The sequence below is a fragment of the Rhinolophus sinicus genome, linkage group LG18 (assembly GCF_036562045.2).
Source record: "Rhinolophus sinicus isolate RSC01 linkage group LG18, ASM3656204v1, whole genome shotgun sequence".
In the NCBI taxonomy this organism is placed as follows: Eukaryota; Metazoa; Chordata; class Mammalia; order Chiroptera; family Rhinolophidae; genus Rhinolophus; species Rhinolophus sinicus.
Window position 1 is genome coordinate 7,464,457 of NC_133767.1, and position 14,687 is coordinate 7,479,143.

The 14,687-nt window shown below is 44.0% G+C and overlaps 2 protein-coding genes across 6 annotated transcripts in view; both read left to right on the forward strand.

Moving 5' to 3' along the window:
- Positions 1–2,713, forward strand: part of ZC3H7A (zinc finger CCCH-type containing 7A) — a 32,600-nt gene extending 29,887 nt beyond the window's left edge. For all 4 annotated transcript variants that reach the window (XM_074322858.1, XM_074322860.1, XM_074322859.1 and 1 more), the window contains exons 22-23: positions 697–860; positions 1,804–2,713. In XM_074322858.1, coding sequence (XP_074178959.1) covers positions 697–860; positions 1,804–1,993 — 354 coding nt within the window. In that variant the 3' untranslated portion in view covers positions 1,994–2,713. The remainder of the gene's footprint in view (positions 1–696; positions 861–1,803) is intronic.
- Positions 2,714–5,107: 2,394 nt separating this feature from the next.
- Positions 5,108–14,687, forward strand: part of TXNDC11 (thioredoxin domain containing 11) — a 62,113-nt gene continuing 52,533 nt past the window's right edge. The window contains exons 1-3 of one of the 2 annotated variants that reach the window (XM_019715146.2): positions 5,108–5,486; positions 11,239–11,455; positions 14,560–14,657. In XM_019715146.2, coding sequence (XP_019570705.2) covers positions 5,245–5,486; positions 11,239–11,455; positions 14,560–14,657 — 557 coding nt within the window. In that variant the 5' untranslated portion in view covers positions 5,108–5,244. The remainder of the gene's footprint in view (positions 5,487–11,238; positions 11,456–14,559; positions 14,658–14,687) is intronic. The other variant, XM_074322861.1, reaches the window with a different exon arrangement.

The following is a 14,687-nucleotide window of genomic DNA, read 5'->3' on the forward strand; positions in this document are numbered from 1 at the left end:
AGATTCTCGTCTGTGTCCCAGACATATTGAGTCAGAATCTCATGGGAAGTTTCCAGAATCTATTCTTACCCAGTGCTGCAATGACTTTTACATGGGGCATTTGGGAAATACAACTCAGACACTTAGCATTTACCCCCCACCATAACAGAGTGCTTCTCTGGGTCTGTGCCCCAGGGCCAGCGTCTCCCCTCTGGGCACTTCCCTGGCACCTGGCACAAGTCCCAGTCCATACGTAGTAGGGTTCTGTTCACATGCACTGAACGTAGCACTGCTCGTCTGCCCCTCTGCACTTGGCGAGCCTTGGGCTTTCGTGTCCTCTCTGCTTTTTCCCTCATGGTGTCACTGCTTCCCAGAATCCTTGTTTGAGCCGGCTCCTGGTCCTCCCAGCAAACATCCTTGTTTGCACACCAGCTCCTGCCGCCTCCTTCTGGAGACTTCCTGGACACCTGGCTGAATGCATTGCCCGTGCTCTGCTGCCTGTGTTCTGGCATGCCTCCTAGTGTTGGCGTCCTTGCCTCGGTTCTCTTTCTGACTTTGAGATTTGTGTTCTTGCCCGGCTCCCCCTCTAGACCTCCTCCCTGAAAACAGAGTGGGTCTTCGGTTGGGTGGTTTCTAGTCAGCCTGGTGCGCTGAAGGTGTGTGAGGGTCCCACAGACAACCCCTGCTGACGGGACGTATGTCTGTCATACTCCGTAGGTGGACTTTCACTGCTGGATGTGCGGGAAGAACTGTAACAGTGAGAAGCAGTGGCAAGGCCACATTTCCTCAGAGAAGCACAAAGAGAAGGTTTTCCACACTGAAGACGACCAGTACTGCTGGCAGCACCGCTTCCCAACAGGCTATTTCAGTATTTGTGATAGGTACGTAGGTTCCTTCCATTCCCACACGGAGGCTGCTGGTCTCACGTAACCTTGATGTTATGTTAGTAGACAGAACATCTGGGTGATGAAGTCTTCCGATACTGGCAGCTTAGATGTGGTCTCAAAGCTCCAGTTGCCTTTGAACATTTCTTCACTCTTGTATGTTTATATGAAAAGATTTACTAGACTGCCGGTACCGGTTTGCAATGTCTTAAGATGACCGAATACAGAAGTCTGTTCATTCGAGTTTGCCTAGCTCATCTCTGAGTTCCCGGCCATGATTGTCTAACCCTTCACCACAGTGTTTCTTGTAGATGTTCGTCAGTTTTGAAACTGCCTTTGAATATTTCAAGTGTAAATCTAGAACTTACTCAGGTCAAGGGAAAATGTTAGTATCACTCCTTTGTTTAAGTTTACTTAGAAACTTTTTCAATGGAAAACTAGATAATTTTGAATTGCTCCTCATTTTGTTAAATCACTGTTTACATTAATTTCCAAATTTAGATCCATTTGCTACTTAAAACTATGGGAGGCTACAACTATTTCCTTAATGTCAATTCTGATTTATTTTCACTATATCAGGAAGAATTCCCCCATCAAACAGTATTTTTCTTTTTCTTCTTTTTTATTTTTAATGAGAAGTTCATTTTTTTAATTAAATCACAAAATCAAGAAAAGGTAATTTTAATCAGTTTACCTAAAAATACCTTTTGTTTGAGAAAATATTTGAATTGTAGCAATAGAAGTTAGTTTTCATTAAATACATTTGAAGAGCTTAAAGTACCAACTTAGTGTGGATGTCAAGTCTGTAAAATACCCATTTTTCTAGATGGAAGATTTTGAACTAAGAGTTTTAAGCAAATTGTAAAGCTAGTGAAGTGTACATTTTTACGATTTTTATAAACAATTTGTGGGCACTTACCAAGCTAACTTGTCCTAACAGGTATATGAATGGTACCTGCACAGAAGGGAGCAGCTGTAAATTTGCACATGGAAACGCTGAACTTCATGAATGGGAAGAAAGAAGAGACGCCCTAAAGATGAAGCTCAACAAAGCAAGAAAAGATCACTTAATTGCCCCAAATGATAATGACTTTGGAAAATATAGTTTTTTGTTTAAAGATTTAAACTAATATGCTGGCTTTTATGTATGTTACCTAATCAGAGCATTGACCAGAAAAATTGAAAGTGTTCTAAGGTACGTAGCAGAGGAACTGCAGGTTTTCTGCTTGTATTGGCGTCTCTCCTCCCTCCTGAGCAGCAACCCACAGTAGGTAGGAAAACGGGCTGTTGAACGGGTCTGGCCATGCTCTCATGGCACCATTGGCATCAAATGGCAAAGTGACCGCTACCCGGTTGCCATCTGTTGAACAGACTTTTGGATGAAGTGTGTCGGGGAAGAGGATAAGGTTATGTCTGGGACGACTCCTTGACTTGGTCCTTCAGATAAGAACCGTAATGGTGAGAGATTAAATACTCGTTATTAGGATCAGAACACATGATGGATGAAATTCTTTACACGTTTTAAGCGGAACGAACTTGTTTAATAAAGTTTGCTACTTATCTGTATGTAGGTTGCTAAAAAGGATTTTCTTAACTCAGATTTTAAGCCAAATAACCATTTAACACCAGTATACGTTAAATGGGGTATTTTTCTGTATTTGTATGTTTCACTGTAATAAGGGAACTGAGGATAATGTGCATTGAGAATATTTTGAAAAATAATCAGCTGACTCAAATTTTATTTCTTGGTCTTTTGCTGTTTAAATGATGATTTTGAAAGATTAAACTTGTACTGTTGGTATTGTGTAGTGTATGGACCAATATTGCCTGTAATAAAGATTTTATATGTAGCTGTCTTTCACTTTTTGATGTGGTCCTTTCCCCCAAAGAATTGTGGAAACTGGGTACTAAAATCACAAGGTTTGATTCTTTTAAATAACACTTTGACTTAAGTAATTAGTGACAGAATGCAAATTAAAGGGACAAGAAAGCAACTTGTACTCTGTCCCACTCTCCTGGATTTAGGTTAGTAAGAGTCTTTTCTTGTTGACTGATGTGGTACTTCCTCTAGGCACTCTTCTGTGTTTCTTCAGATGAATAGTTAGCAAGGAGACACATGGTCAGCTAAGACTAAGGGCTGTGGGATTCTGTAGAGACAAGTGTCTCGCACATTACCCTCCATGGAGGTGTTTGGTTGTTAAAAGGCCACTGAAGGCATGGGCTGGCAGAGACAAAGACAGGGCTAAGCTGTCCTCTCTCCAACTCTACCTGCTTCAGAGACTGGGACCCAGTGAGCTAGGGAGAAGAGTTATCGTCACGATGTGGGGGGCAGCCACTCACGAGGACATTGCCAGTGCAGAGTCCTTGGGAGTGGGGGCCAGGGAGAATGGCTGACAGACTTTGAAGACAGGATCTGCCAGGCTGTGATGTACTAACCCTGCAAACCCTCAGGCAAAGGCACTTCCTCACGCCCTTGAAAGGTCGAGTGGGGTTCAGGGGAAACAGAAAAGGGATTCTGGTCTAGCAACCTACTGTGAATGGGAACTGGTAACTTGACCATATTTGTTTTCATTTGTAATGTGTCATATAACTCAAATCTACACAAGGAAATCAAGAGAACTAGAAATGGTAAATAGAAAGGTTAATATAAATAGAAAAACTAGACATATTTTTTCTCTTAGCTTCTTTAAACAAGATTATATAAAACAATACAACACTATTATTGGGTTTGTAATGTAACATTAAAAAAGAGTAATAATAGCACCAAAAAAAGGAGGGAATGGAGCTATGTTGGAGCAGTTTCTATATCTTACTGTAATTAAGTTAGTATAAATCTGAAGCAGACATTTTGAAGTTCTCAAAAAATGTATATTGTAATCCCTAGAGCAATCTCTAAGAATGTAATAAAAAAGTTTAAAATCATTACAGGAATTAATGATAGACTAGAAAATATCCACTTACTACAAAAGAAGAAAAGTAAAGAAGGATAAAAAAAGATGTCAGATACAGAAGACAAATAGCAAAATGACAGACGGAGGTTGACTCACTGAATGCCCTGGTCTACCTAGCAAGGTAGCCATTGGAAGCTGCATTTTATTCCTGGAAACGGTGCACCAGGGTCACAGAGCTGACCTGTGGCCAAGGTGGGGCCTCCCCTTAGCTCCTGGCTCTCAGCCCTGCTTTGTGCGTGTCTGTTGCCAGGCCCCTTACCGCCTAGTTCCCCCCGAGTTTCGTTGGCCTGGTTTGTAGTCCAAGGTGCGGCCCCAGCAGCTGTGTAATTAATTATGGACGTTCACTCAACCCTAGGGACACTTGTCCCTCCCTCTCAAGGAAACAATTCCTTCCTGGCACTCGGAAATCCCATTTCATCCCTCACTGACTTGTCCTTTTCCATCACAAAACTTTAGAAAAGACCTAACATTTAGAGTCAGGATTTAGAGTCAGCAGGTGAGGCACTGGGGTGGCTTCTTAGCCAGGGTGGCCTGCCTGAGTCTCAGTTTCTCACCTACGAGCCTGGTGGCCTCCCTAGGTCAACTGACTTTTCCAAGCCTCAGTTTCCCCATCTGTAAAGTGAGCACAGGCAGTACAGACGCTCCTAGGCTCCAGGGTAGGGAGAAGGTCCTGAGTCACACAGCACTGAATTGATGCAGGTCGTTGACACTGGGGGACAACTGAGTACTCACTATGGGCCTGGCGCTTTCCATTAACTACCCCATCTAATCCTCAGAACAACCCTGTGCGAGAGGTACTATTACCTCCATTTTACACACGTGCAAACCGAGGCCGAGTGATCATTCCCACCTCACTCCTGGGTCCTTGGACATGTTTCGTCTATGCACGTGTTTTCCTTCCGTTAAGCGGGGAATAATAAAGGCACCTACGTCCTCCGCAGCCTGTGGTCAGACTTGTGGGCACGTACCCTGTCATCACCATGGTTCTTAAAACCCAGTGGGTCAGGAAGGTGACCCCCCCCCGCCCCGGGGATACCGAGGTTCAGTCTATGGGCGCCGGGCGGATCCCGAGTAGGCGTGGCCAAACGCTCGGCCCGGCGCCTGCGCAGACTCCCTAGGCCGAGGACGGGGTCCATGCGATAAAGGTGGGGTTGAGGGGGCCCGAGGGAGCGGATTGCGCAGGCTCCGTGGGGGAAGGGGCGTGGTCTTCCCGGGGCGGGGCTTCCGGGCGGTGTCAGCGTCAGCGCAGACTCCGTGGGTGGGGGGCGGAGCCGCCTGCGTGGGGGCGGGCACTGCGGCGGCGTCGGGGCTGACGTGGACCGTCCCGGTTAGCGGGTGCGACGAGCTGCGGGATTGGGGAGCGACGGGCCGGGCCCTCCGGCCCTCGGCGGCGGCGGCGGCGGTATAAAGCTGGCGACGGGGAGCATGTAATGTCGGAATGCGGAGGCCGCGGCGGCGGCAGCAGCAGCAGCGACGACGCCGAGGACGAGGGTGGCGGCGGCCCCGCGGGCTCCGGCTCCCTCAGCCCGGTCCCGGCTGGAGCGTCCTCCGCGGGCCGGCTCCGTCGCGGACTGCGCGGCGCCTCCCTCATGGCGCGCCGGCGGCCGGAGCTGCTCTGCGGGGCCGTGGCTCTCGGCTGCGCGCTGCTCCTCGCCCTCAAGTTTACCTGCAGGTGAGGCGGCCCGCACCCACGCGTCCTCGGCCGGGCGCCCCGTCGGCCCTGCCGGCGGCGCGTGGCCGGGTGGGGGGTTGTGCTGGCCCCCGCCGGGAGAAGTCGGACTTGACTTTGCCGGGAGCGAGGACTTGACCCTCCGCCCCCGCCTGCGGCCGTGCAGCCACTGTTCCCTCTCCCCGGCGGGCCGGCCAGCCGCACGGTGCTGCTCGGCGCCCCTTCCCCCCATTGAGTACCGAGGGAGATGGGCCAGGTTCTGCGCTGCGCAGCGGGGGCTTCTGGGGAGGGGGGTGCACCTGTCACTTCTTCCCCGCTTGTAGGATCCTCGTTTATCACTCATTTTGTTTCCCTTAGGCCTCGAGTGTAGTGATTCACAACCGTGCGAGTCCCAGACCCCTCTGAGAATTCATGCACTCGTTGATCTAACGATTATTTATCCGCAGCTACTATGTGGGGGGCACTCATCCTGCTCTCCACTCCAGTGGGTAGGACAGGCCGGAAACAAGTAAACTTAATCTAATTTTGAAGGACTTCTGTATGTGCTGTACAGGGAATAGAAGCCGTGAGGGTGGCGCAGAAAGGCTTGCCTAAGGGAGCCTCCTAGGAAGCTCACACAAGAAGGGGAAAGGGCCAGCGCCGGGTAGATCAGGGGGAAGAGTGTCCAAGGTGGAGGAAATAGTAAGTGCAAAGGTCCTGGGGCTGGACAACAAACCTGATGGTTTTCCTGGACCAGGAAGGCGGGAGCAGGCTGGTGAACAATGAGCAGGAAAGTGGCAGTTAATGCGCCTCTCTTTGAGAAAGAACACAAATATAAAATTTACTTTAAATTTCAGTGCTTTTGGCCTCCCAAATCCACAGTGTATCTCCTGGGACTTCAGTTTAGAAATCCATGTTGCCACTGACTGGCATATTAGCCAAGAGAAGGATTTCAACTTGCAGCATTTTTATTGAGTATTTGTTAAGGGCGATACGTAGCCCTTACTGTCAAAGAAGTGTCAAAGGATTGGGGATTTTAGTGGAAAGAGAACAGATTATAACTGTCACTGAGCATTTGTGTGTGGCACTTGTCATACTTCCAGCAGGGCTTCTCAGCCTTGGCACTGTTGATACTTTGGGCCAGATAATTCTTTGTTGTGGGGGCTGTTCTGCCCTTTGTAGACTGTTTGGCAACATCCCCGACTTATACCTGCCAGATGCCAGTAGCACCCCCTGATCCCCAGATGTGACAACCCAAAATGTCTCCAGATATTGCCAAATGTCCTCTGGGAAACAAAATTGCCTGCTTGAGAACTACAGCTTACATGATTGCATTCATTCATTTAATATAGAATCTGAGAGCCTAGTAGTGGATCGTTTAAATCTCAATCCCCAATCAAGTCTGGATACACTCTTACTCTTTCAATTTACACATAGCGGAGTTAAGATTTGGTCATGTTACAAAATGCCCCAAATCACACCCACCTATTAAGTGGCTGAGCTCGAATTTGAATCCTTTATTGTCAGGCTAGGCTCTTAACATTGCTATTTATCACGTTCCTTTATCAAGGAAAATATATAAAATATTTTATAAGATAGAATAATTTCAAGGTGGCATTTGAGTTGAAATAAGGAAGAGAGGTATTCCCCTGCTGAGGGTGAGGAGCTTACTGGCATTAGCTTGTCCTATAGAAATCACCCTTAGTGTTTGTTCTGAGTGAACGTGACTTAATAGAGAGAAAGTCCTTTGAGATTTCAGGAAGAAGGAAGAGTGTAAATCCAATTACTAGAGCAGTCAGAGCAGGGGTCTCTTGCTGCTTCAAGCTAAAGTGAGCCGGAGTGTCTATCCAGCTCTTTCTGAGCTGCTGGCAAATTTGACAGTCTTTTAATAGACTCAGATTGATGTTTTTAGAGACCTATTTGATTGAATGGTGTCATGGTACTATTTTATTGTTGTACAACTGATTCAAACATTTCTAGCCCCCTTTTTCCTATTTTACTTTTAAGATCTTTGCATCAATGAGCACAGAGGCTTAAGGGAGAGTAGGATTTTTTTTTAATTTAATTTTTGTTGATAGCTCCAGGCCTGAAGTAAGTGACAGCCCTCTTCAGTGTCTGTTGCTTAGCTGAGTTCAAACCAGATAGCGTAAAAAAGGCTAATTTGGGGTTGAAACAAGTCATAATTGTGCATTTATGGGCTTTTCATCTCTATCCTATCAGCGTTGCTGTGCATTGAATCTCCATGACTTCACCCTACTTACTTTCCTTTTACCCTGATTTGGAGGAAAAAAATGTGTATCTATCCTATATGCACGTGTACATATATTGCCTTTTACTTTATTGCACTTTGTAATTTCAAAGCTGCTTCAGATCCTCTTCAGAAGGAGGTGTAAGGTATAAATTGCATACAAATATTGGGAATCGCAATAGGCCTTTCTTGTTTGCAACGAACTCTTGACTTTTTTGTACCTGAGACTTACTTAGACTTGAAAGCTGCAGGAAATCTTTGATCTAAGTATAGTTTCTCAACAACGTTGAGCAAATTTAAGAGTTAAATAGCACACGTGAATGTTTCTGATGGAGCCAATGCATATGTCTCCCTTCCCTGGTTAATGTTTGCTTTTTGATGGGCCACGTATTTTATCTGGCTCGTTTCCTTTTTGGACTGCTCAGAACACGCCGAGCAACAGTACTTAGTTGATGATTATCCTTTGGCTGTCACAGACCTGCATTTCCCCTCAGATGCATTATTTGACACTTAATATGCAGTTGGAAGAGTAGGGAAATAATACCTCCAAAAAGCAGGATTGTGGAGTTCTTGAAGCAGGGCCCTCCTCACCTCTTTGCATGGCTCTCTTCTTATCGTTCAGGTCTCAGCTTGAAAGACACCACTCTGACCACCACCTCAGCAGAGGAGCTTCCATGTCCTCTGTCCCATCACCTTGTTAAATTTCCCACATAGCAGCGATCATTTTGTGTGTTCTTATTGTTTGTGTTTACATGTGTGGTTGTTTGCCTGTCTTCCTCCCTGAGAAAGTGAGCCCCTTGAGAACATATGTTTGCTGCTATCACTTTGGTACCAAGTACAGTGCCTGAAGCACAGTAAGATTTTCTCAATGAACATTTTTTGAATTATTGTGTAAGTGACTTGAGTTTTTCAGGTTGTGAAGGTATTTTATGTAGACAAAGCTCCCTGATTAGAGGGTTAAAATGTTAGAGTGAATTAACAGATTTGCTCCAACTTGTAACACCACTACTTTATGAGGTTAATAATTTTTGGTTAAAATATGGAACTAATACTATGTTTAAAACTCTTCTTAATTCAGGGAGTGAACCGTGTTTCCCTGAAAATAAGACCGGGTCTGATATTAAGTTTTGCTCCAAAAGATGCATTAGGGCTTATGTTCAGGGGATGTCATCCTGAAAAATCAATGCTAGGGCTTATTTTCCGGTTAGGTCTTATTTTCGGGGAAACACGGTAACACCTAGATGGAGGAGGATGTAGGACTCTCCCTCGTACTAAATGACCCAAGGCTCTTAGCTTAGTTTTAGGTCTTGGGTGTTTGTTTATATGTTTTCTTTTTTGGTTCTAAACATCTGACTGTGGGCTGCGCATCTCAGAGCTGGCAGCACCTCCCTTCATATGCCTCTTTCCTGCTGTAGTCGTCCCTTGGTATCCGCAGAGGATTGCTTCCAGGACCCCCTTCAGATACCAGAATCCTCAGATACTCAAGTCCCTTATTTAAAATGGCGTCGTGTTTGCATATAACTTATGCACACCCTCCAGTATACTTTAATCATCACTAGATTACTTAACAATACCTAGTACAATGTGCTATGTAAATAGTTGTTATACTGTATTGTTTAGGAAATAAAGACAAGAAAAAGCGTCTTACATGTTCAGTACAGACGCAACCATTGTAGTACATGTCAGGGACAGCATGACTTTTTCTTTTAGACTCTCACAGTGCAAAAGGTAGAGTCCTTGCCCTCGTGGAGTTAATAATCTGGTAGAGAAGGTAGATAATAAACAGGTAAAATAAGTAACAGATTGTGGTGAGGGCTACGAAAGCAACCAACAGGGAGCTGAGAGAGAAAATGAGGGCTGCCTGCTTCAGGTAGAGTCACCAGAGCAAGCCTCACTGAGGAGGTGACACACTAGCCAAGCTTATTTCTCATTAACTTCATTGCGGTATAATTCACATTCAGTAAAATTCATGTGTTTTATGTGTACAGTCAGTGACTTTTGACTTATGTAACCACCTCCATCCTCTCAAACAAGATATGGAACATTTGTTTTCTCAGAAAATTTCCTCCGTAACTTTCTGCAATTAGTTTTTACCCCATTCCCCACTCCAGATAGCCACTGATATCGTTTATTTGATTATAGATTGGTTTTGCCTTTTGGAATTTCATATAAATGCATTCATATTATATATGTATTCTTTAGTGTCTGACTTCTTTCATGCGGTATAATTATTTTGAGACTCATCCAGTTATAGTATGTAGCAGTTCTTTTTTTGTTGCTGAATAACATTTAATTGTAAGAATATACCAAGTTCATTTATACCCTTTCACCTAATGAGTTACCCTTGCTTTTTCATGGTTAATATTTAGATGGTTTATCTTTTCTCATCTTTATACTTTCACCCTGTGTATGTCTTTATGTTTCAAATGAACGTCTTGTAGATAACAAGCATGTGGTTAGGTCTTGTTTCATTATCCAAACTGGCACTCTCTTTCTCTTAATTGGGTGGTTTGGTCCTTTTTAATGTAATTATTGATATAGTTGGGTTTAAGTCTACCTTCTGGCTATTTGTTTTCCATTTGTTCTGTTTGGGTTTTGTCCCTTCCTTGGTCCTTTTCTGCCTTCTTTTGTGTTAATCAAATATTTTTTAGGGTTCCATTTTTATTTTCTCTGCTGGTTTCTTAGCTAAACTGCTATAATGGTTTTATGCCATGTTAGTGCAGATATGTGGGCAGCTGTAGGTGTTTTTAGGCCCCTTTAACTTGGTGGGATGCAGCCTCTGCCAAGACCTTTTTGTCTTGATGGAGAAAGTTGTCGCAGCTCTGTGGCTCCTGACCACTTGTTCAGCCGTCCTTTCTTTGTCCTCCTGACTTCTCCCTTCTGGGAACCTCAAGTACTCAGGAAGCCTGTTTTCTAGTTAAATGGGCTGTTGTTTTGTTATTCATCTTTGTTAACCTTTGGATTATGATATATGTCTGGAGAAATCTATATTATTATTTATTACTTTTGCCTGAGTGCTCTGGATAAGTACAGGCCAACTCTAGCTCGTTTATTTAAAGTTTTCTCGAAGTTGAGCTGATTGCAAGTAAGCATTTCCCATAGAAATTTTATTAGCGGTAACCTCCTGTGCTCTCCTCCCTTAATTCTGAGTACTGGTGGCTCTAAAGCCCTGGGGATCGGTGGCTTCTGTGGTGAACAGGGCTACAGAGAGGTGAGGAGGAGTCTCCTGGGTGCAGAAGCAGAAGATGGATTATTCAAAGACATGCTTTTCCCCTGCATCCATTGCTTCTCACTCCGCACCTGGGGAGACAGTGTTAGAGAATAGTTCCCAACACTTTAGTCACGTCTTTCATCCTCTCAGCCACGTGTGGCCTTAGCACAGAATGTTACCGTTTTGTCCAGGACAATGTTTTGCAGATTCCCATTTCCTCATTCAAAAGCAGACTTAAGCTTCCTTCTCCTTCCTCACAAAAGTGGTGTTAAAAGAAGATAGACTCAGCAACCGTGTTTGTGTTTGCTCTCTTTCAGTCGAGCAAAAGATGTGACAATACCAGCAAAGCCACCTGTCAGCTTTTTCTCCTCGAGGTCTCCCGTTCTGGACCTCTTTCAGGGTCAGCTGGACTACGCGGAGCACGTGCGCCGGGATTCGGAGGTGGTGCTGCTCTTCTTCTATGCCCCGTGGTGTGGACAGTCCATCGCTGCCCGGGCAGAAATCGAGCAGGCAGCGAGTCAGCTCTCAGACCAGGTAATGCTGACATTCGGCCTGCCTGTGGCAGGGCTGGTTGTCCCCATAAAGACACCTTACCCAGCTGGCTGATTTTGCCAAGCTGCAGGCCAGCAGTCCTCTGTGAGTTGGAAAGCCTTCTATAGAGAAATAAAGGATTTCAGATTGTGACGGTCATAGTGGGTGAGTGGCAGGAGCGGGAGCAGATTCTGCATCTTATGACATAGGCCAGTGCTGCTGAAGTAGGTGGGGGCCTGAAAGTCCTAGTGGAATATCCCTTTGGTATTTGCTAGTTAGAGGTATTTTGTTTAGGAGAAATTTATGCATAATGAGTATAATGTAGGAGGCTGACCTTTTAAGTACCTGTACTTGGATCAGAACTATATTCAGCAAATACGTAGTGAATGCAACCTTTGTGCTGGAGACGAGGGATACACAGACAAATGAGTCATGCTTATGTCAGTGGTTTTTCAACCCTGTGGATCCCAATGGCTTTCTAAAAACAAGTATTTTCTATTTATTCCTCTTTCTGTCCTGAAAGGAATTCATAGATGAGAAAACTTCCCTATACATGTAATTTCAAAACAGTTAATCTAATGTACTAATTGTAATATAAATGTGGGGGGAAAGAGGAAAGTAATACATAATTAAATCATGTGTTTCAGCTTGTAGTGAATGCTTGGGCAAAGTAGGCTCTTGTACCTTTATGTAGAGCTACTGTGGATGGAACAGTTACAAATGCAGACCGATAAAGGTGTGATGGTTGGACTCACATATCACTCTCAGTGATTTGATCTTTTTAAACAATGAAAACATCTCTTGGTAAAGTTCTGAACCAGAGTACTTCTACCTTTATTTGACGCAGAAGTTGTTTTCCTGAAAAATTCCGTGAACACAATAAAACCGTGCTTTGGATTCACATATAAAATGGAGTTAGGTTCAGGGCTTAAATAATAACAGGTTTGCCCAGCATCAGTGTCGGGCGGGGCATTTAGAACTGCTCTGGGATGATGGGATGGCTCGTGCCAGCGCAGAGCAGTTGTGAGCATTGCAGGTATGTACCAGAGGCCCTGGGCACCACATGCCCTGGAGCCCCCCCAGTCATTGCAAACTGCACGAAAGCATCCCCCAGGTTTCTAAGAGGCCGCTGCTGCCAGCCACTGATCTGAGGTTACTGTACAGGCAGCTGAGTTCCAGAAGGTCGTTTGAAACTCTCAGTTGGTTTTTCTTAGCAACAGTGTTATAAATGGTTACCAGACTTCCTACTCAGCCTAGTAAAGCATTTTTAACCATTATATATTCCTGAGTGTGGTTCCAGGTACTGCTTAACTGTAACTCTTCATTCCCTAGAACACTGCTTCATGGAGGAAGGGGGTGTGAGTTCGTGTTTTAACTGTGGGCCCATGGATTTGATCTATTCCCCTGTGTCCTTTACTCCCCCACCACCCCCTCCCCCGGTTTAAATGGCAAATAGTGACCAGGAACTCTAATGGAGCACTGAGAGGCAAGTAGCATGTTAGCATAAAGGAAATCACCCCTTTGTCAGTATTCTGAATATAGAGAACATGTGGAGAAACAAGGGGAGAATCTGTTATGTTGTAGGGGTCAATTACTTGTTATCTTACTGTCAACTTAAGCGGTGTGTCCTTCAGAGTGATCACATCCAAACAGGACTCGGGCATGCCTGGCCCTGTGCTGTCCCTCATGACAGCTCTGCAAGCTGATGCCGCTGTCCCTGTTCTTCTGAAGCAGGACCTCAGGCTTGCAGGGCACAGCGGTTTGTTGAAGATGACACGACAGGTGGTGGAGGTCACAGTGCCATAAACAACTGAGTGGCACTGCTTTTTTTCAAAAAATTTTTCCCAGCTCCTTCCAAATTGATAGCTTATTGTTCTGTGTTCTCAGTAGGAGAAAGGAGTGGGATTATTGTTAGAAACTGGCAAAAACCTTTCGAACCACATCACTTAGTAAAATTATCAGACATCATAGGTTGTACCCTATTTTTGAGTAAAAAAATGAGATGTCAATCTTAGGTAAAGATATTATTGCTTTTCTTTCTCATAGACTCTAAAAGGAGCTGTAAAGAGTTTCCACTAAGTTTGAGCACTAATGCTGTCTAGTAAGCATAAGGCATCTGAAAGTGACTTTATTTGTAGTCTTCATATTTTTTCAATATTATAAATTTTAAAAACATATAGCAAAGGTGAAGGAAGTTTGCATTTATCCAACCACTTAAAGTCTACTGTTAACATTATATTATGCTTGTTTTATCATGTATTTATCTTACCACCCCTCTAATCAATGGTTCTCAACTTGAGTTTTGTCCCCAAGGGGACCTTTGCCAATGTCTGGAGACTTTTTTGGGTTGTAAGAACTTGAGAGGGGGACACTAGTGGCATCTAGTGGGTAGAAGCGAGGGATACTGCTAAACATCCTATACCATCCCACATCCAGGGTGTAGGACAGCCCCCCACAACAAAAGCAGCAAAAAAACAAAACAAACTAACACCCCCAAAAACTGCCAAAGTTGAGAAACTCTGCTCCAGTCCATTAATCCATCTTATTTTTGGTACATTTTAAAGTAAATTGCAGACATGGGGACACTTCTCCATAAATACTTTGGTGTCCACCTATAAATGTACTTAATCCATGTTTTTGCTATTCAATTCTACATTGTAGAGAATAGTTTTAATCATCTATTTTCTTTATTCCTTTTTAATCTAGTTATTAAAAACAGTCCTTCGAAATTTATGATGTTTTATATGTAGGTACCATTTTTTCATTCTCAAGTGCTGAGTTTGACTGTCAAAAGACATAGCCTTCTACTAAATTTTAGTGTAACCATGCTTAGAAAAAACTCTCTGGTGCTCATTCACTTTAGCATTCAAAGCAAATTATTTTCCTCTTGGGCCAGACTCCAAAATATTTAGAATCCTAGCTAGGCACTATAGATAAGAGTCTTTCATTGTAGTAGTCAATGATGACCTTCTTTGACCTCTTGAAACAATTTTTTTTATACTTTCTGTTTCAGAGAGGAATAGTTCCATATTTATAATTTTATCTTGAATCTTGGTAGTTTTTCAGTTGTTATTCATAGTCATTTGAAACCTTGTTTGGCTCTGCAGGTGTTGTTTGTGGCAATTAACTGCTGGTGGAACCAGGGGAAATGCAGAAAACAGAAGCATTTCTTTTATTTTCCTGTAATATATCTGTATCATCGAAGGTAAGAACTTTTAAATAATGTTTCTAATTC